We start from the raw sequence: 21,057 nt of genomic DNA, 5'->3' as shown, positions 1-21,057 counted from the left end.
AAACTATGGCAGCTAAGGTTGTTAAAAAAATCACACTCTCGTCTGAAGTTTTTATATCGCAATAAGAAATTCTTAGATACTAATATCAGAAAACTATACTCGCCAATTGTCTAGTTCAATGCCATTTGGATTATACCAGCTCATATTGGTATAGTGCCTTGACTATGAAAAGCAAACACAAACTTCAAACTTCTCAAAGTAAGGTTATACGATTTGTCCTGGATATGCCACCGCGGACTCATATTGAACCAACTCATTTCAAAGAATTGGGATAGCTCCCCGTCGGCCACAGGGTTTCATACATTAAGCTCAACCATGTACATAGAGTTAGAACAGGATTGGCATCGAAGTATCTATCCGATCCATTTGTTTTTAATAGTCATGTATATAGAACTAGATCCGGTCCGTATTCAATTTTTATTCCAAGTGGGGCTAGGTTTTATCAGAATGGTTTTGTTTATACAGCCAGTGTGCAATGCAACAAAGTAAGGCCAAAAAAAGGCTTTGTTTCCCGTCCTCGCGCGCGTCATTCCAAACCATGCGCATCGTACGTTTTTATTCTGTTTCCCCTTTATATTATTGTTTCAGACGTCACTGGCGATTTGTGAAAATTCATTTGACTACTGTAGATCCACAGGCAGTTGACAACGTTCTAAGGGACCGGTCAGTTTCTCCAGCCTGGGGGGGGGGGGCGGGGGGCGGTGGATTCTTAAATCTGGCCGACAAAAAGTCACTGACCCCCCCTATCTGTAAAACCCAAAACAGACTGACCCCCCTATCACTTAATTCTAAAACATGATGACCCCCCCCCCCCCCATATATGATATTCGCATGAGTGACAGGTATTTTTTGATCGTGACTCAGTGTTGACTGCTTGACTGTCTTGCATCTACTTTATAAGATCCCGGGTTAGCACTATCATAATTATAATTATTGACTACACAGGGTAAATATATTTGAAAAGGAGTTTAATAGCATCTTGACAGTGAAAGGTAGGGGGAAAGCTTGCGAAGGGAATAAGTACAGCTGTCATGGGGGGTCCTAGGGGGTCTCCCCCATGAAGCCCAGGAGGTTTTTAACTCTGAAAAGTCAATTTTGAGACTATTCAGACATTTTTAGAAAATCATTTCCAAGCTTTACAAGACAGCACCAACATGTAAAAAGCAACTACATAAGGTTGAAATATTTTTGAAATATAGTTTGATAGGATCTTGACAGTAAGATGTAGGGGGGAGATCTTGAGACTGGGATGTGTACACCTCATGCGGGGGGTCTGAGGGGGTCTCCCTCTAGAAGCCCTATTCTTTATAACTTACACTAAGGGTTGAAATATGTTCTTAAAAAGTTAAATGGCATCATTATAGACATGTAGTAAAGGTCAGCACATCTAATGATAGTATCATTGGTAGGGGAGATTTGGAGATTAATGCAATTTTAGACTATCTTGGCAGACATTTCACATCTTGAAAAGACAATATCATCTCAAATTAGAATAGGGTGAAAATATTTAAGAAAAGTTTAATACCATTATGACAGTAAAAAGGTTGTTGGTGCATCTGATTGTTGGTTGAATGCATGAGTGACCTCTGGGGGTGAGGAAGTCCTTGGGGTTTCCCCCTGGCAGATATGGAGTTTTTTGCTTGAGATACTAAGGCAATGTTTAGGTTATTCATAACCTTTGAGGCAATATTTCCAAGCTTTCGAAAAGCTAACGTAAATGTACGTTTTAAATGAGTTTCCTATATCACATAAAATAGACATGTAACATTAGTATAGGGGCATTAATATATGTATAATAAAGTCACTGGTATGTTAGAGAACTTTAGGTGGTCATACCTAGTGTATAATAGAAACTGGAATCTGATAGATGTGGTGATTTGTAGTGTCAATAACATGACGAGTAGAACAATTTAGATTAACTTCATTTATAAACTATCTATGAAAATTGCCATTACAAAAGCTTCAAGTTCACTTTTGCCCCAAACTGCAATATAAGTGAAGCATTGATTGTGAAACAGCCAAGCATTTACATGACATGTTCTGTAACTAGTGTGGTAGCTAGGTAATACATGTATATGTATATGTATATGTATAGTTATGTTTGAACTAATAAGTAATATTAAAGAAATCATGGACAAGAACAAATATTGACATGTACCACATTTCAGACAAGGCTATATGCCATTGTAGAAAGGATTTTTTTCTTCCATCATAATTTAAAACACAATGACCCCCCCCCCTTTCCACAATTTTCAAAACAGCATTACCCCCCCCCCCCTACTGCCAATTTCAAAAACGGGGTGACCCCCCCCCCAGGCCGAAGAAACTGACCGGTCCCTAAATGTTTCAACTGTACAACAATTCAGTGATTGTATTACATGTATGATGTAGTATATTTAAAGGGTAATTAAAGTACTGGTAATTTGAATTGATACATTTCGTCTGAATACGTCGTTTGAACATAGCGTATCATGTAGACGCGTACATACATGTTATATTTGTTTAATCATGCATTTTACTCATGAACAAACTGAAGCGAGGATTTCTTTTTTACTTCCTGGTTCCTGGTTTACCTTACATCGACGTTGGTGTCGCACTTTCAAAACGAAGCGCGACCGAGCGCGAGCAGACGATCGATATTTTGTTGCGTTGCTAGGAAGGACGAGGAAGCGCTCTCATATGTTATAGTGTGTGGAGAAGGTGACATGAGCGAGTGCGTCCTCGCCCTTAGCAACTAATTGCAACAATGTATCATCCGACACTCGCTACAGAAGTGAGCCACCAACGTTCATTTTGACACGATATATTTCTCGAACTCACACATCACATGCATTACATCAGAAATCTACCTCTACAATAGGAAAAGACTGGTTTTTTTGTTTCGTTTTTAAATTCTATTTTCATTTTGTTATTTTATATATTCACAATCTTAGCTTTATTGTGCCATGATGCCCATGCTCGGAGGAGAAGCGAACTGCAGAGAACGCGTACGCGTTCGCTGAGATAAACATGAACACTACCGGGGAAACACGTTCGAATGTAACTAACATGTAAAGAAGACGAAATGCATAGAGGTACATCTAAACAAGAATTCTTTAACTACCGTAAATATATAGTATTACAATCACTGAATTTTTTTTACAGTTGAAATACTTCGTACGTTGTCAGTTGCCTGTGGTAGATCAGTGAGGGGGATGTTTTATTTTTGTATCGCTATGCTTTTGTCCATTCAAGTGTCCGTTGGCAGCAAAATCTTGCGTCCATTTGGACTTGTCAATGTTGAAAGTTCCACCAAGGTATGCAGATTGTACGAGGACTTATGTAAAGGTATTCTAAGTTCTGGGGATCAATTTATTCTACCCGAACAGTACGAACTATATGCCGTATTGAGGCTTTGGTGTCACGTGTATATGAAGGAAATTTCCAGAGTGTCCCCCTACAAGCAAAACTGGAAGACATAGTGGAATTTGGCAAGTACTTCAAGATCGTTTTGATCGAAGACTGTGACAAAGTGTCACGGCAACCTGATGACTGATGACTCAAAGACATTCAAAAGTGTGGCCTAAATTTCATAATTTGGATCGCCCAAACAGACGTTTTGAACTCCACAATGCCATTATCAGGTGGTTGCAAGATCGTAACTTGGGATGCAAAAGCAGTACCAGTCCTTGGGAGAACAGTTTGCCAGCGTTCTTGGGAATGTTGATCGATCCACCAGTTGTGTGTTTCCATACCCCCCCCCCCATAAAAAAAAAACCCGCATCACCGCATCATTTTTGAAATTACCTTAGGACGGGAAACAAAACCTTTTTTTTGGCCTAATGTACAGAGCGTAACTTCTAGTACTCTTTTTAAGAAAAGGTTGAAAGGGTGCTGTTATGATTTAATGGATCGATGTGTAAAGGATGACTTCCTATTTTATTGATTGTTTAATAATCTGTATTTTGGTAAAGTTGAGTTTGTCTGTTCTATGTGGGACCAGAGTGGAAATAAGTTTTTAACCTTACTGTGTTATCCCAGCAATATAACGTTTATTTTGTCTGTTGTAACTGTTTTCTGTATACTGAATGTTTATTTTCTTGTGTTGAAATAAATCAAATCAAATCAAAGAAGAGGGAACGCAAGTGTTCCAATTGGTCTTTTGAAATTTCCAAGCGCCTTCGTCCAGGTCCAAGTTGTATCGATGTTACGGCTGTAGCAAATGGATAAGTATCCAAGCTACAGCAACCAGAATTTTCCCTAGTTCTATCTCAGCTGATAGCATGTTGCTCAAATAAGTCAAAGATTGATGTAAACTCTGCAGTGCTACTTGTATAATATGGAAAGGTAGTCCCATTGGATTGGGCCCTCCTCTCGCTAAGTCACCCAAAAGCAAAGACATCAAACATTCGAAACTTAACTTCATATAGATCGTCTGTTGATCCTAAATTCAGGGGCCCGGAGACAGAAAAACTCGTGATTTTAGATTGAGCAAAAATTGGTAGAATCCTCCCTGATTCCTTTCTCGAATGACAACCCGCCGAGCACCACTGCGGGCCGCCATTTTGAATAAGAAATCTCGCAAAGGATTGTAGGGGCAAAATTAATTCGACACATACACAAAATTAATTCGGCACATACATAAAATTAATTCGGGACATACACAAAGTTAATTCAGGACATACACAAAATTAATTCAGCACATACAAAAAATTAATTCGGGACATAAATAAAAATAATTCGGCACATACATAAAATTAATTCTAGACTACATGTAATTAATTCAAGGAATACATAAATTCAATAGTAGACTACATAAAATTAATTACAGTGCATAAAATTAAATAAAAACACATTTAACTAATTTAAGGAATAGATGATATTAATATTGCAGCAACCATAAAAACTAATTCAAGGAATACATAAAATTAATTCTAGACTACATAAAAATAAGTCCAGTACATAAAATTAATCAAAACACATTTAATTAATTTAAGGAATACATAATATTAATTGCAGTTACTATAAAAATTGATTCTAGTCTACATGAAATAAATTGAAAACACATTTAATTAATTCAAGGAGTGCATAATATTAATTGCAGCCATTATACGTGAATCATTATGGATAAAAAAAACTAGATACACTCACCAATGGCATCAATAGAAAACAGTAACATAGCAACCAGTAGTCACCAGTGCTAATATTCATACCATTCCAAGACAAGAACACTATTTTGCATGACAATAACCATTGTCTCCAGTATTTAAAGTGTAACAGAACTTGATTTGTTTGACAGAACTGGAGACCCGCCGATGAAGAGGAGCTCAGTCTCTTCGAAATATTTGAGTCAGAACTGTATGGTTCATGATATTATTTATATTTTATATGTAGAACCTCAGTGTAAAGTTATATATATATATATATATATATATATATATATATATATATATATATATATATATATATATATATATATATATATATATATATATATATATATATATATATATATATATATATATACTGTACCAAAATGCACTAAAAACCAGCGGCCACAAAGAGAACATCACGTACACCAGCACCCCGACGCAGAAAAACAAGAAAAACAGAAATAGAAACACCATCTGGTTTAACCCACCATACAGTAAAAACGTAGCCACCAATGTAGGCAAACGATTCCTCAACCTAATCACAAAACATTTCCCAGCAGACTCTAAGTTACACAAAATATTCAACAGAAACAATGTCAAAGTCAGTTATAGCTGCATGCCAAACATGGCTACCATAATCAAAGCGCATAACGCCACCATCTCCAACAGCGAAACTAAACCCACCCAAAAACCCTGTAATTGCAGACAGAAAGACACCTGCCCTCTGAACGGCGAATGCCAAACGGAAAACATCGTATACCAAGCCACCGTCCATATATATATATATATATATATATATATATATATATATATATATATATATATATATATATATATATATATATATAACTGTGAAACCAGTTTTGGATTGATATTTTGACTGCATGTCCCTTGGGGGAAGGCTATTCAGATTTTTCATGCCAAGTGAAGCAGGTGGTCGGATTGCTTTGATACTTTTATTTGTGTGAATGTCCCATGAGAGCTGTTGCATTTTGTACTCATTGGTCGTTGGGGGCAGTGTCCCCTGATATCTGGTTACTGAGTATCAGACAGACGGTGATGAAATCGCGGAAATAAAACGAAGCAAGAAAATAACGCTCTGAACCACAGGGGACCCAGGAACCTTGTGACAAAGAAAACAAAACGAAACAAAACAAAACAAAACAAAACAAAACAAAACAAAACAAAACAAATAAATAAATAAATAAATAAACTATTAAATAAATGACAAATGAACAAGCAAACGAACGACAAGTATAGGGACAAATAAAATAATTAAATAAACCAGCAAATAAAACAGATACTCGTGGGGGTATACTAGATATGTTTTTTGTACCCATCACTATACAAAAACACTTTGTTTTGTTTTGTTTGTCACACGGTTCCTGGGTCCCCTGTGTCTGAACATGTCGTAAAATGTTTGCGATCGGGAGAGTGTATGCCATATTTATAAATCTCACGTTCTTGTTATTCCGGGGGATTGATTTTCTCTTTGTTAAAATACAGTTACGAATTAATCAATATGATATCAATAGGCGAAAAATGTGTCTGAGTAAAACTTGTTTGGATTGATATTTACTCGTCATTTACACTGGTCATATTATGTGATTTGACAGGTTCGGAGTCCAAAACTCGATGGATGTATTGGCTGCATATACAAATCGTCGTCGATCATCGATATTTTGATGATAAGAATTACATACAACAGGTGCAGCCAGCGAAGCTGTTCTTTTAAAAAAGGAGAACAAAAATTTCGTGCAGTAGATTTTTCAGTGGGAGGGAGGGGATATTGTTGACCGATGTGTGAGGGCGTCCCGTCACGGCGTAATAAAAATAATCACATTTGTTGAGTAGTGAGAAAATGCATGCATACATACATACATACATACATACATACATACATACATACATACATACATACATACACATACATACGTACGTGCGTACATACATACATGCATACGTGCATATATACGTACGTACGCACATCCATCCATACATACGTACGTACGTACGTACAATGGTACATACGTACGTACATACATACATACATACATACATACATACATACATACATACATACATACATACATACATACATACATACATGTGCGTGCGAATATTAGAAGTTATAGAACTTTTCACACATATAACCGATAGTGAACTCTGCGAATTGTCAGAGGAGGATTTTCTCTCAATGAGACAATATTTTATGAGAAATTATGAAGGAAATTTCGAAAGCAACCAAGTCATCGCGTATTTGTACAAATCATCGCCTACTACATGTACTAAGGTCAAGGCATGCACGAGATCGGTCCCAGCCTAGGCGCGGCTGGAGTGGAAACATTGGTGAGCTGTCCTGTCCTGTCATAAAATGAAGCAAGTGTAAGAGCTTACACTGGCCGACTTACCATTAATCTAAATAGAAATTTGTCTGGGATCCTGTCCTCGAGTATCAGTCATCAATCCGAGAGGGAAATCCTCAATCCCGAAAATCTACTGACGTATCTTCCAGAAATAAATACATTGTAAATATCAACCTGCCATCATGTCTATCGTCTCACTTCACCGAGTCGCGAATTAATTCGGCCGGGAACGATCGAAGCACGCTGTATTCAATAAACCACTTCAAGTTTATACCTTGAGTCAAACAGGTTGTTTATTCATCACTGTGCACTTTTAATGAGCCGATCAATGTACAGATTATCCCTAGAAACGACTAGCAGATAAAATAAATCCAGTCGCTGCACGACGTTCACGTCATGGTTCAGGCCAAGATCAGCTGTCTTGAAAGCGGCGTTATGTTTATGCAAATTAGTCACAGAGGCGCATATGAAACGAGAAAACGTTAGTTCTTATCTTGTTTCCGATATTTTCAATATACTACTATACTAGTATAATATAATAGCGATAAACCACCCCCTGGGGAAGGTATACCACTCGGTTTTGACCAGTGAACTCAATATATGCACTCGCTATCGCTCGTGCATATATATCGTTGACTGGTCAAAACCTCTGGGTATACCATCCCCAGGGGTGGTTTATTGCTTAAATCACGCGCGGTTGTCGTTCTGTTCCATAACATTCAGATATATTCAGGTACTCGGTGTTTACCTAATGTCTTGCCTATAAATACCTTGAAAAAGAATTTTTATTTGAAACGTCGGATTACATGTATTTATTCGGACTGTCTCACAAGTTCCTTATGCATTTTTTGCATACATACATACATACATACATACATACATACATACATACATACATACATACATACATGTGTGTATGTATGTATGTATGTATGTATGTATGTATGTATGTATGTATGTATGTATGTATGTATGTATGTATGTATGTATGTGTGTGTGTGTGTGTGTGTGCGTGTGTGTGTGTGTGTGTGTGTGTGTGTGTGTGTGTGTGTGTGTGTGTGTTAGGCTCCAAGATCTTAAGATAAAATGTAGTGCTCTGCTACTCTCAGTTACGTACTACTAATGTGTGTGGCATGGGAACTACATTGTGACTATGGTTACGACGTACGTTGGCAATAGTTAGTACAACTGTATGTGTGCACCATGGTTACGTATATCGTACGTTGGCAAATGGTAGTACAGCCAGTGAGGTAGATATGCTTGCAATGTACATTTGTGTGTGAGCCATGGCTACAACGCACAATGGTACGTTGGGAAAAAAACACTTATTAATGTTTACTTTGACAGCATTCGACAGTGTATGGGTTTCGACGGAACATCCTCAGATTGCAAGGGTATCTGGAGAATGGGGCGGAAAGGTACACGATCGGGATCCTCAATACGCCCAAGACAAAACCCTTGCATTGGACACAATGAGGGAATTTTCACGTAAACATCCAGGTAACCCATTTATTCCTATTAATTACCCCCACCCCCACCCCCGGGAGCTATTACAATACAATGGGCCCCATCCGCCCGTGCATGAGTGGGTTCGTGCGTTCGATCGTCCCTAGTAATACATCATAAGAGAGATTAAGCAGAGCTAACGAGAATGAGACAACAACGACAGCGACAACGGCTTCTCGTCTGCATCTCGTTATGGCAAAAGTGATTAAACACTTCCAAAGCGATACCTTAATTCGAATGTTTACAATGGAGATGGAGACGGTGTCAGTGGGATGTTCTGTACCATAGATACAGCTAAAATGGTGTTGGTTTGGTGTTTCACTCATGGGACATTATGGGGTTTTTTTACACAAAGATAGACATATTTCGACTCTATACTAACAATAACAGAGAAACAATAAACACAGCAGGATCATTTGGCCAATCGCATTGAACACTGGTAAGCATTGCTATTCTTTCACAGTGCAGTAAAAACAGGCTTCTAATGAAAACATTACCACATGGACTTGATGATTTCAATGGCTTCGATTGTTTATTTTTTAACTGATAATCAACATATCAACTTGGCCACTTCTGCATCCTCACTGTGTGTGGCACCTATGTAATTGTTTCTCTTTGAATTAGAAGTTGTCTGAGAGTGTGTATTAAATGTCATGTTGCATGAGTGAAACACCAAACCAACATTATTTTAGCTGTAAATGTCATGTTACACGAGTGAAACATCAAGCCTACATCATTTTAGCTGTATTTCAAGTGTAGAATTTTAGTAGATCACGGTGTAATCACACTTAGTTCTTTACAAATTAGCTAAAGTATATGTTTAATCAATTCTTGGTTAAATCTGATGGTAAACAGGTGGGCATTTACGCCAAAATATGCTCTCGTATTCACTTACGAGAAACCTGCTTGTTGCTCGTCAAAAACGGCTTGTTGACAATCGAACGTGTTATGCTTGCACGTTTTGATGACGCGCAGCACAGAACGATGACGTTGTCGTTCGCGTTCTAGATCTCGTCTCGTTCTCGTACTCTACTCTGCTCAATCTCTCTATTACGCTGACGTGCATGTAATATCCAGCACATAATGTTTTCAACGAGAAGATCACTGATTGGTCAGATCGTACTCGTGAATATCGTCACTGAAAGAATCCAGAGTAATGATTTTTCGTCGCACCAGCGGAAATATATCTTCTGGCTTTCAAGAATGCTCGCAGCGTGTCTGCTAGCCAATTCAATTTAAACAACATAATTAAAGTTACTTGACTATATGCACAGGAAAACATTGAGGAGAATGTTATAAAAAAATTACCTTTTGTGTTCTTTATTCTACATTTTCTTAAAATTTAAAAAAAAACTACGAAGATATTGTTTTGTGGAAAGCTTAACAAGTTTGAAACTGAATAGACTCTCCTTCAAAAGTATAGTTTGATCACCGATGTAACGTTTACGTAAATTTATGCTCTGTTGGCGCCATTTTGAAATAAAACGGAACTTGTCCTCAATATTACCACTACACACTTTAGTTGATTTTTTGTCACCTTCACCCACACTTTTGAGCATACTTCAGACAGTTTTGATAATTATGTTACTTTACAGAGGCAGACTTCATTATGATGTTACAATGTACTTCTCCATGTGTACATCCATGGATGTTGAGAGAGCCATGCCGTATGATCCGAGAAGGCGGCTACGACTCAGTGTTCGGGGTCACGCGGTACCATTTATTTAGATGGAGAGAACTGAAGAAAGCAGGTTTGTCCGTGTCCGTCTTATAGCGTTACAAACTTCTATATATACATGTTATATTGCTTTTACTTCAGACAGGCACATCCGGAATAGGTATACAGGGCCCCTTGGCGGGAACCCACCAATGTACGAGATAAAAGTGGCACTGCTTTAAAATGTCGATTTTTGAAGTCTGAAAAACTCTCATATTTTGACAATCTAACTACATTTTGTACTAGTCGATGTGATTCATTTCATATCTAAATATATCAGTATATATCTCTCTAAGCTTACTTTAGATAGAAATGTAATACACATATTAGGCCTGACATACCTCCACAAAGGAGAAATCATCCACCAACGCCGCGAAGGTCTAGGATTACTTCGGATGGGAGACTATGATCTTCAAACCCAGAGGTACGCCAGTGTTGAGACAGTAATATACAATACAACATTATAACTGTATCGTTTTAGATGATGAACCACTTGCAGAAAACTTTGATCCCATCTACCGTCCACGCAGACAAGACTGGGATGGTGAACTGTTTGAAAATGGACAGTTCTACTTATTTAGTAAGAAACTGTTGGATGAAGGAGTGACGCAAGGCGGAAAGTAAGTATTTTGATTGTTAGTGTAGATTTTAAGTATGACTTAATGGTGCTATATAGTGGTACGATGCTTTAGGCATGATGAAATCCTGTGTGTGTGTGTGTGTGTTTGTGTTTATTTTACGGTATGGATTTTGAGGGATGTTCCTATAATAAATTATCCTATTTATATCTTGAATAATTGTTATCATTTTACGTAACCATTATCTTGAGTGTTTTTTTTTTGTTCGAAGGATTGGTTATTATGAAATGGACCCAAAATACAGTGTAGATATCGATACTGAACTTGATTGGCAGTTGGCAGAACAACGAGTCACGAGATATGGCTATTTTGGGAAAGATAGAAACTACCGAAATGTGAAATTAGCAATATTCGACGTAGATGGCGTTGTCACAGATAACCAAATCCATGTCACTGAGAAAGGTATACGAGTTGATTTATTTACCACAGTCCCTCTTTTTGCATAGCTCTCGATGCTATGGATGTATAGGCAGTCACGTCGTTGATTTCCCGTCGTCGATGACAGTTTACCACTTACACTCCTTACAATTCAAGCTTCTCTTCTTGAACGACACATTGCATTATTAGCTCCGCTGTCAGCGAAAGCTGAAAGCGTAGCTTTAGGTATAGGTGGGTATTGAGGTATAGAGAGTAGAGTGAATCATAGGTGTCCGTCAAACTTTTATATTTTTACTATCTACTCCATAAGTGACAGTCGGAATTCTTCGATATTTGGTGTGCATGTTCCCTGGGGGGAGGCTATTCAGATTTGTTCATGCCAAGTTGATCTGTGCCATTTTCAATTTTTTATGATTTTTTTTCATAAAATGTCATTTTCATCAACTCCTTGAAAACCTCTTATTAGATTGCTTTGATATCTGGCGTGTTGATGCGCAGGGGGTAGCTTACTCAGATTTGTTAATTTCAAGTCAGCACATCCTCATTTTTATTTGTTATGATTTTTTTTTTGTAATTTGAAAAAAAAATGAATATGTTAATGAGCATAATGACCGACGCCATATTGGAAATCAGTCGACGAGACTTTAAGTAAACTGCCACTTTTCAAAAGACACTATTGACGTCAAACAAGCAATGTAATATGTGCTATAGTCATAATTCTACGCATTGGGCGCCCAAATGACAAGCGTTTGTTCGAAACAGGGTTGTAAACTTCAAATCCAATTCTGCACCCTTCTACATTATCAGCCAATCCGCAACATCCTCATTTGCATACTCTATCCTGATTCGACCAGAAGCTGAAGGTGACCTCATTCGACCGAGCGATTTTCCACAGCAAGTATCTTGAATATCAACACAGGACGTTCTTAGTACTCACTAAAATCACACTTCAGACCCACTATAAAAGTGTGATGTTTTCAGATAACATGTAACTTGTGGTTAATTCTATATTGTCGTGCAATTTGGAATGACAGTGAACCAGAATTCAGACAACTTGCGTAAGGAAGGGCATGCCAGGCATGCGGTTGAAGTTTAAATATGGCCGACAGTTCACATGTAAAGTTAAACGACATGAACGTGTCTTGCCTTTCCAAAATGCAAATATTTGGCAAGTAAAAATAATTAAAATAATTACAACTTTAATTTGGCTTCAGACTTTGCATTATGTTTTGCGTATCTTTCCCCGTTTTACATGTAAATCCGAAAAGGTTCTCTCTCATCATGTCATCAGTGTCAGCATGGTCAGTGATCATACCGCGCGGGGTAGTCATCGGGTGCACGAATACCTCCGTATGCAAGCAGGACTACGTGCGGGGCTGCTTTGAGTACGAGCGAAGTGAGGCATGTTGAGGTATTTTGTTGAGAATTATAAATATTGCGAAATGTCAAGTACAAGGTTTAAATACAATGGAATGATGAAAAAAATGGCTGAGTCTGCTGACAGGCGCCGGTCACAAAAAACACTGTGAATTAAAATATCAGACGATGTACATGTATGTATTAATCGCCGACAATCCACCCGTATGCACGAGGGACTAACCCGGAAGCAAGTCGTTGTCAGCCATACGTTGTACAGTGGTAACATCGTCCGAGAAATCGCTGCGTTCAGAGTGTCATTATTCACAGAATTGTTGTTTTCGAGTGAAAACCCGTCTTGAATTGTATAATTCTAACAAATGAAGACATGTCAAGTTATATTTTGAAAGTTGTATCGCTAGTTTGAGACGATTTTCTCACGTACTATAGTACTATCGAGGCTTACTTGGAAGTAGTAGGACCTTCCAGTTCATCGGGAAGTTTAGCCAGTCCGATAATTCTTTCTGGTTTAGTTTACAACACTTTTGATCACGCAGATTTTGTTGTTGTGATGAAAAGAAATTAAAAAAAGATCATTTCAACCATTTCGTTGTGTTTTCTTTGTGAAAGGTAACCGAACATGAACGAGTGTTACCACTGTAACGTATGGCTGAGAATGACTCTCTTCCGGGTACTTGAGATTGTCGCCGTACGGAAACTAAGATGGCGATTAATACATTTCTTCCCTATATATATCTACCACAACTAGAACAAGTTGAATGTTGTTGACTTTGTAAATTTGTTAGAAAATTGAAATTCAAATTGCCTCAAAATTATTTTAGATCCCTAGTTTATTTCATTCTTCATTAAAATTTTCCAGGGTTACAGCTGTAAGACACTGGAATTACTTATAGCCAACCTCAAAATCCTCTTTTTTTCTTTTTCTTGTGTGCATTTCCCAGTCATTTTTTTCTGAGATTTTGTGCAATTTTTCATAACAGTAGATTTTTGTTATAAAATGGTGACTATGGTATAAAAGTACAATACATTACCAACTTCTGTGTAAAATGTGTTTTATAGTGAGACATCATATGAAACCACTAACCACTTTATTGCATCGCTAAAACAAAACTGCATAGTGACTCGAAGAGCTGAAGACCTGAACCACTTCTACATGTCACCAAAATAAAAAATTAAATTTAAAAAAAAAACAGCGGAGCTATTCTGACCGATAGGTCGCTTGTATTTTTACATTTAGCGCACTTCTGGTCGTGATAATATTTACACTAGTTACTCGTACATAATGATAATAACGATAATAACAATTGGCATATGTATAAAAAAACACAAAAAAACAACCAACGATGTCCGATGTAACGTTGTATTGGATCTGTCACAGCTTGGGCTAATAATAAACAAAACAACTTTTCTATAGAATAGTATGCTCGAGAGTAAACACACGAGTACAGGCTTATATTTCAAAAAATTTCTTCGACCCCAAGATAAGATACTCGTACTTCTGTGAAAGTTTGATGAGGTGTAAAAGTAGTAAATGAAGACAATTATAAGTTAAGTAGACAAACACGTTATACAGACTGTACTGGCATAGTTCTAACAAGACCTGGTTTCTCTCTGGAATACGATTTAAAATAAAAAATAAAAAAATAAAAAAATAAATAAATAAAAGGTGACCACAGATGAGGCAAAAGCATGAAGGTGTACACAGAAATAGAAGTAAATTGTTACCATTTTACCTTTTTGCACGCAAAAAAAATGTTTATCGTCGGGGACTTCAACTATAGTCGGTCAGGTTATCGGAAACACAGACAGACAGACAGACAGACAGACAGACAGACAGACAGACAGACAGACAGACAGACAGACAGACAGACAGACAGACAGACAAGGCGAAGACAAATTGAGTGGCTGGCCTATACGTCCAAGTGATTATGATTGGTCATCACTGTCTAACAATGTCTTGGGTGTTTTGGGCATCTTTGTTTTAATATGTCAATGTTGTATGTGTATATTTGTTATATAATATTGCTTTACATTTAAGAAATTGCCCTTGTAATTTCTTAAGTAATTCATATCATGACACGTGTACATATTGGACCTTGACAAGACACGTGTCTCATTGTAGACGAATATAAAGTGTAAGACACACCGGTCAAAGATACGTCGTGTCGCTCCGCCCTCATCGGCCTGCTGTATCTATTAAAGGGATTGACCGATGTGTGAGGGCGCCTCGTCACGGCGTACCTTCAGACTAGTCGAGTCCTGTTGCTAATTTATCATTTCTATTTTGAAGGTGAGGAATTCCGGTCCTACAACTGCAGTGATTTGGAAGGAATTAGATTACTGAAGGAAGCTGGTATCGACGTGCGCTTAATTTCAGAAAGTGATAAGTCAACTATTAAGTTCGTCGCAGACAGAACAGGTTGTACTGTGGAGGGAAATGTTAAAGATAAACTTGACGTTTTGTGTAGATGGGTGAATGAACTTGAGCTTGACTTTTCACAGGTCACATATATGGGCAAGTATTATTGTCATGGATATTAACCAGCATTTACACTTAACTATATATATATATATATATATATATATATATATATATATATATATATATATATATATATATATATATATATATATATATATATATATATATATATATATATATATATATATATATATATATATATATATATATTAATATATCAATATATATACACACACACACACACACACACACACATATATATATATATATATATATATATGTGTGTGTGTGTGTGTGTGTGTGTGTGTGTGTGTGTGTGTGTGTGTGTGTGTGTGTGTGTATATACTTTCCAACATCTATGATGCAATGTGTGTATACATATGTATATGCATAGACACTATTTTTTATAGATTATATTAAATATTTTGTATCATATCACAGTTTGATAATTAGATGTTTTTCCAAATATTTTTCTTCATTCAGCTAAGGAAAATACGAGTGACCTTAGTGGTCTCTGTCATTACAAGTTGCGAGACTCGTGTAGTGACAACCCTTAGGTCATGAGTATTTTCCAGCTGAATGAAGAAAATATTAGAGAATAACATAATTATACCAGCACCAGTGATATAAAAAAAAAAATCAGGGGAAGTAATGATAATTTTGGATGTTTTGACTCATGATATTTCAAACACAGCAGATTCCCAGTGACATAGTCATGACGTAGAATGACCAAATTATATATTCCATATTTTTTGTTCAATTTGGTTTGTGCATGGTGTAATGCCTGAAATCCTGCCAGTATGTGTATTGATATTGTGTTGAGAATTTTTTTTTTTAAATTGCGACATCGCACCACTTTAGACAAATTGTCCTGACCAGAAACAATTCTTTTCTCTCTTTTTTTTGCCTTATTTACTATTTTTTTCCCCCAGGTAATGATGCAAGTGATATTGATGCCATGCGGAAGGCTGGTCTCGGAGCAACTCCTGCTGACGCCCAAGAAGAGGCACGCTATGCAGCACGATATATCTCAACGAACCCTGGAGGTAGAGGCGCTGTCCGTCAATTCTGTGATCATATTCTGAAAATTGCTGATAAAAATGAATGAAAAGTAACATCTGAAAGAACACAAGACTAATGAAAGTTATCTCTCCACAATTCTTTAGTATTTTAGTGATCAAGACATTTAGACTAAGGCTTCCATTACTAAAATCTGTAGTTGTGACATTTAGATTTAGGATGTTGGTCAGTGATGACAAGTCAAAAGATTTCTGAAGTCGACAAATCAAGTTGTTTAGAGTAGATTTATATTACGTTATGTAACACATAGGAAGGCACAGTGGTCAGCTGCGATACACGGTAAATGGTTAATCTCATCTATATTAAACTTACATGTCAGAGGACTAGATATGTATAGACAACTAATGCAACGTACATGCTTACCTAGCTGCATGACAAGTTTTATTATTATCAGTACTATATTGATGTGCGATGTGATTTCTGTGATATCTCAATGTGTCAACATGAACTATGTGGTCTCTCAATGTGAACTAGGTGATCTCAATGTGTACTATGTGATCTCAATGTGTACTATGTGATCCTAATGTGTACTATGTGATCTCAATGTGAACTATGTGATCCTAATGTGTACTATGTGATCTCAATGTGAACTATGTGATCCTAATGTGTACTATGTGATCTCAATGTGTACTATGTGATCTCAATGTGTACTATGTGATCTCAATGTGTACTATGTGATATCAGTCTGTCCACACGAACTGGAATATCATTTCAAACTCATGGAAAACTATACATATACATGTATATTACGGGCCTATATACTATTGAAATAATATACTTTCCGTTTCTATGTGTTGTTTGTATGGGTGAGAATATATTGAAACATATTACGCTTTCAATTTTATACAGGCCCATATTATATACATGTATATAGATAGTTAGATAGATATTCTATAGTTGTTTGTTTGTTTGTTGTTTGTTGGTTCATTGTAACACGGTTCCTGGGCTCCTTGTGTTTTATACCATCATTGTAAAACTATCTTTCTGAATAATATAACAGGGTCTACAGAAACAAGCAAAATGATTGCCTAAGCTGCTAAAGAAAATGCGTGTTTTTGAATTCTAAAAACAGGATGGGTTCGTATTATAAAAAATTTTTTAGTTAATATACAATACATGTAATATCAAATCATGCCTTTCGTGTGGAGTCTTTTATTGTTGAAAGGTAGCTGATGTTGTGAGCTTAAAGTACTTTATAGCCTTAAAGGGTGTTGTTAAATTTGTGCCATCATGCAAAATACATTCTGTGAAGTATGTTATATTATTAACTTTTCGTGGTATCTTTTAAATTGTTGAAATGTTTGTTTTTACAATGTGTGTGTAATGTGTTTACTATGTAGCAATATTTAGAAACTTTATTGAACTGAAAATATACTGTAAGAAAATTACCAGACAAAGTTATAATGTGTATTACCTTTGAAGTCAAAATAGATGTTTTTGTGAGTTTATTCTGTGAGCAGTTATTGTACTTATCTGTTGAGACTTTAACTTTCCAAATGTTACATGTTAGTTCCTTTGTGTTAGGCCTAAATAATTGTTTTGGTTCCGGTTACCCGAATCCACCTAGATTTTCACAGCCGACCCTCAACTTTTTTTTTTCGTATTCGAGCACAAATTAATAAAATAGCAAAAATTGTGGTGAAGTCTCACTAGAAATAGTGGATGCGAAAACTGCCATCAACTTAAAAAAAAACAAGACAATAAAAAAATCTTTCTTCCAATTTGTAATGGCTGTATATCTGATAGGAAGAAATAAACCATTTTGGACAAAAAAATGGAAAACCTGAATGAGGCACTCACACACAAAAAATATAATAAAATAAAATAAAAAATCTACCTACCCTACCTATTCTAAAATTGAGTGTAATCGGAACCACACAATTTTTTTGTTAGGCCTTATCATAAAATATCAAATTTTAATACAACTACATCAGGATCCATGACATGTTGCGACCAACTTGCAACAGTGCTGCCACTGATATGTTTATTCGCTTCTGTACACAGACTTAAAGTAGCCATACAGAGGAGGATTGGGTATTTATTTTGGATTTCCAATTTACCGGTATAAAACAGTTTTATCATGGTTGAAAACTAAATGTGAAACAACATTGACTATAAGTCTGTGTTTGTAACTCAATACATTGCAAAAAGCTAAAAAAAAAAAGTGTAAAAAGTTTGTTATTGTATGTACCGTCAATAACAAAAGATTGTACACATTTATTTATCGTTTGCAATTTATTAGGTTGCAAACAAGGACTTGGTAAATATTCATAGACCCCAAGCACTGTGTAAACATCAAATTTAATGCTGTTGGTCATTAATTTCTGATACATTGCAGTCAAGTTGACATATGTTCCATGGAAATGTTTGCAAAATGAGTGATCAAACATGGAATATGGAATTATTTCAAGCATCAAGTTCTTCTATGTTTCCATTTCAATAGCTACTTTTTGTCCAAAGCATATTTATATGCCATGTGCTGAAAATGATCCACAAATATTGAACTATGTATTCCAGAACCTTAAAGTGGCCATATATGGATGAGGACTGGGTATTTGGCATTCAAATGTTCCTCTTTCAGAGTTTTTTTTTTTTTGGTTGAAGATATTCTTTAGCTCTACTTCTTACAAAGAAGAAATAAATAAAATGTAAAATTGATAAGCCTATACGGACAAATTTATGTCTACATTAATTTACTTTCCATATACAAAATATCATTTTCTATTTATAATGTATTATGTATTGGCCGTAATTGAATCCAGCATAAACATAGACCCTCCACCAACCAGGTCTATGAATCCAGGTATTGAATACAACAACTCCAGGTTCCCATACCCAGAGTAGCGTGTTACATAGAGATTGGGGCATGCTGCACAGACTCCAAACATCTACCTTTTTCTACTTAACGTTTTTTTTTCAAGAAAATTCCAAAGGTCCGAGGATTGCTCAGCCGTAGAGGGCACTATACAGTGGGAATTTGACCACATATATTTTCATGAACTTTCAGACTTTAGTTTTCGGTAAGATTTTCCAATATTTTCCAAGCCCTACAGCAAAATGTTATTGAAAATTTAGGACAGTTCTTTCACAAACCAAGTGTCTAGCTAGCCTATTTAGAAGAGAAATGGCTATTTATTTCTTGCCTTATATCATGTGTGTGTGTGTGTGTGTGTGTGTGTGTGTGAATATTTTAAACTTACAGGTCATGTCTGTGAGTATTGCAAAAGACTTCATTACACCACATATTTTTTTTTGAACATGAAATAACTTTTAATTCAAATTTCTTATATTTTCAGAGTAAAGTATCCCATGTTATTTTCAAAAACAGATTACAACCACACCTAATGAAAAAGCTTCCAAGAAAATACTACATTGGAGATAAATAAAAATGTAATGGAATGCATGGTGCATGGAACTATTGCTACCTGTAACTTGAATACACAATCGGGGACGTGTCAGATGGAATGTCACTTCTATCTATTTGGTTGTCAATGACCATGGGTGCGTACATACAAGTACTATTTGCATTGCAGTGCAATATCTAGACTCTATTAAAGGTACATCATGTTGGTCTGCCCTCACCGGCCTGTGAGAGAGATTGACTGATGTGTGAGGTCGCCCCATCACAGTGTACCTTACAGACAATCCAAAAACATTATTATGTATACACATGTATGCAAATGAGTACACAATCATGCCTTGTACACAAAATTGTATTATCACACACTGTACCAGGGTACCATTTGTAAATATTTTCACTGTTTAGGAGAAACATGTCAAGAACTCCATGCCGCTTGAGTGCAAGCGTTAGTAATTAGGGGTATTTGCATGCATGCATGCAGTGATTTCGCCTGCACTCTCACTCGCTATGCTCATGGAATTATGACCACAGAGAATACCACAAGCACTCATGCAAATACCCCCTCCACGGACACCACACTTGCACCTACCTACCCATCATAAAATGATTCACCATTAATATTTCTATTTTTTTTGGGTGGATATGTTCTAATCATAATTCTCAATATTGCAATGTTAAAGCCCCAAGTAGCTGAAACTAAAATGGTATTCTTTTTCTTGTTGGCTTATTTTATGTTGTAATATCATATCATATCTATAGCAATCAAACACTTACCAGCAACCAACACACAAATTTTTACAATTTCTTAACAAATAAGCTATCAAGTCTCTCCGCAATTCACAATTGTTTACACACGGACATCAAGCCAGTATACACAGTACTATCAACTGCATGTTATAAAAGGCTTCAGCTGATTAGAAGTATCAAAGCACTTTCCACGAATTGTTTTAGTTGTAGTGTATATTGCACTAAAGTTACAAAAAGAAAAACGTTACAACTGTTGAGACTTGATTGAAACGA

General features: G+C 36.4%; 1 protein-coding gene across 1 annotated transcript in view; it reads left to right on the top strand.

Moving 5' to 3' along the window:
• Window positions 1-19,343, top strand: part of LOC144435021 (N-acylneuraminate cytidylyltransferase-like) — a 22,882-nt gene extending 3,539 nt beyond the window's left edge. Inside the window, exons 2-7 of the mRNA XM_078123558.1 lie at window positions 8,846-8,998; window positions 10,600-10,755; window positions 11,203-11,341; window positions 11,571-11,761; window positions 15,405-15,629; window positions 16,529-19,343. Of these exons, the coding sequence (XP_077979684.1) occupies window positions 8,846-8,998; window positions 10,600-10,755; window positions 11,203-11,341; window positions 11,571-11,761; window positions 15,405-15,629; window positions 16,529-16,704 (1,040 nt within the window). The 3' untranslated portion in view covers window positions 16,705-19,343. The remainder of the gene's footprint in view (window positions 1-8,845; window positions 8,999-10,599; window positions 10,756-11,202; window positions 11,342-11,570; window positions 11,762-15,404; window positions 15,630-16,528) is intronic.
• Window positions 19,344-21,057: the final 1,714 nt, after the last annotated feature.

The sequence above is a fragment of the Glandiceps talaboti genome, chromosome 5, assembly GCF_964340395.1.
Source record: "Glandiceps talaboti chromosome 5, keGlaTala1.1, whole genome shotgun sequence".
NCBI classification, from domain to species: domain Eukaryota; kingdom Metazoa; phylum Hemichordata; class Enteropneusta; family Spengelidae; genus Glandiceps; species Glandiceps talaboti.
Note: the sequence above shows the minus strand (reverse complement) of the source record. Positions and strands in the feature narration are given on the sequence as shown.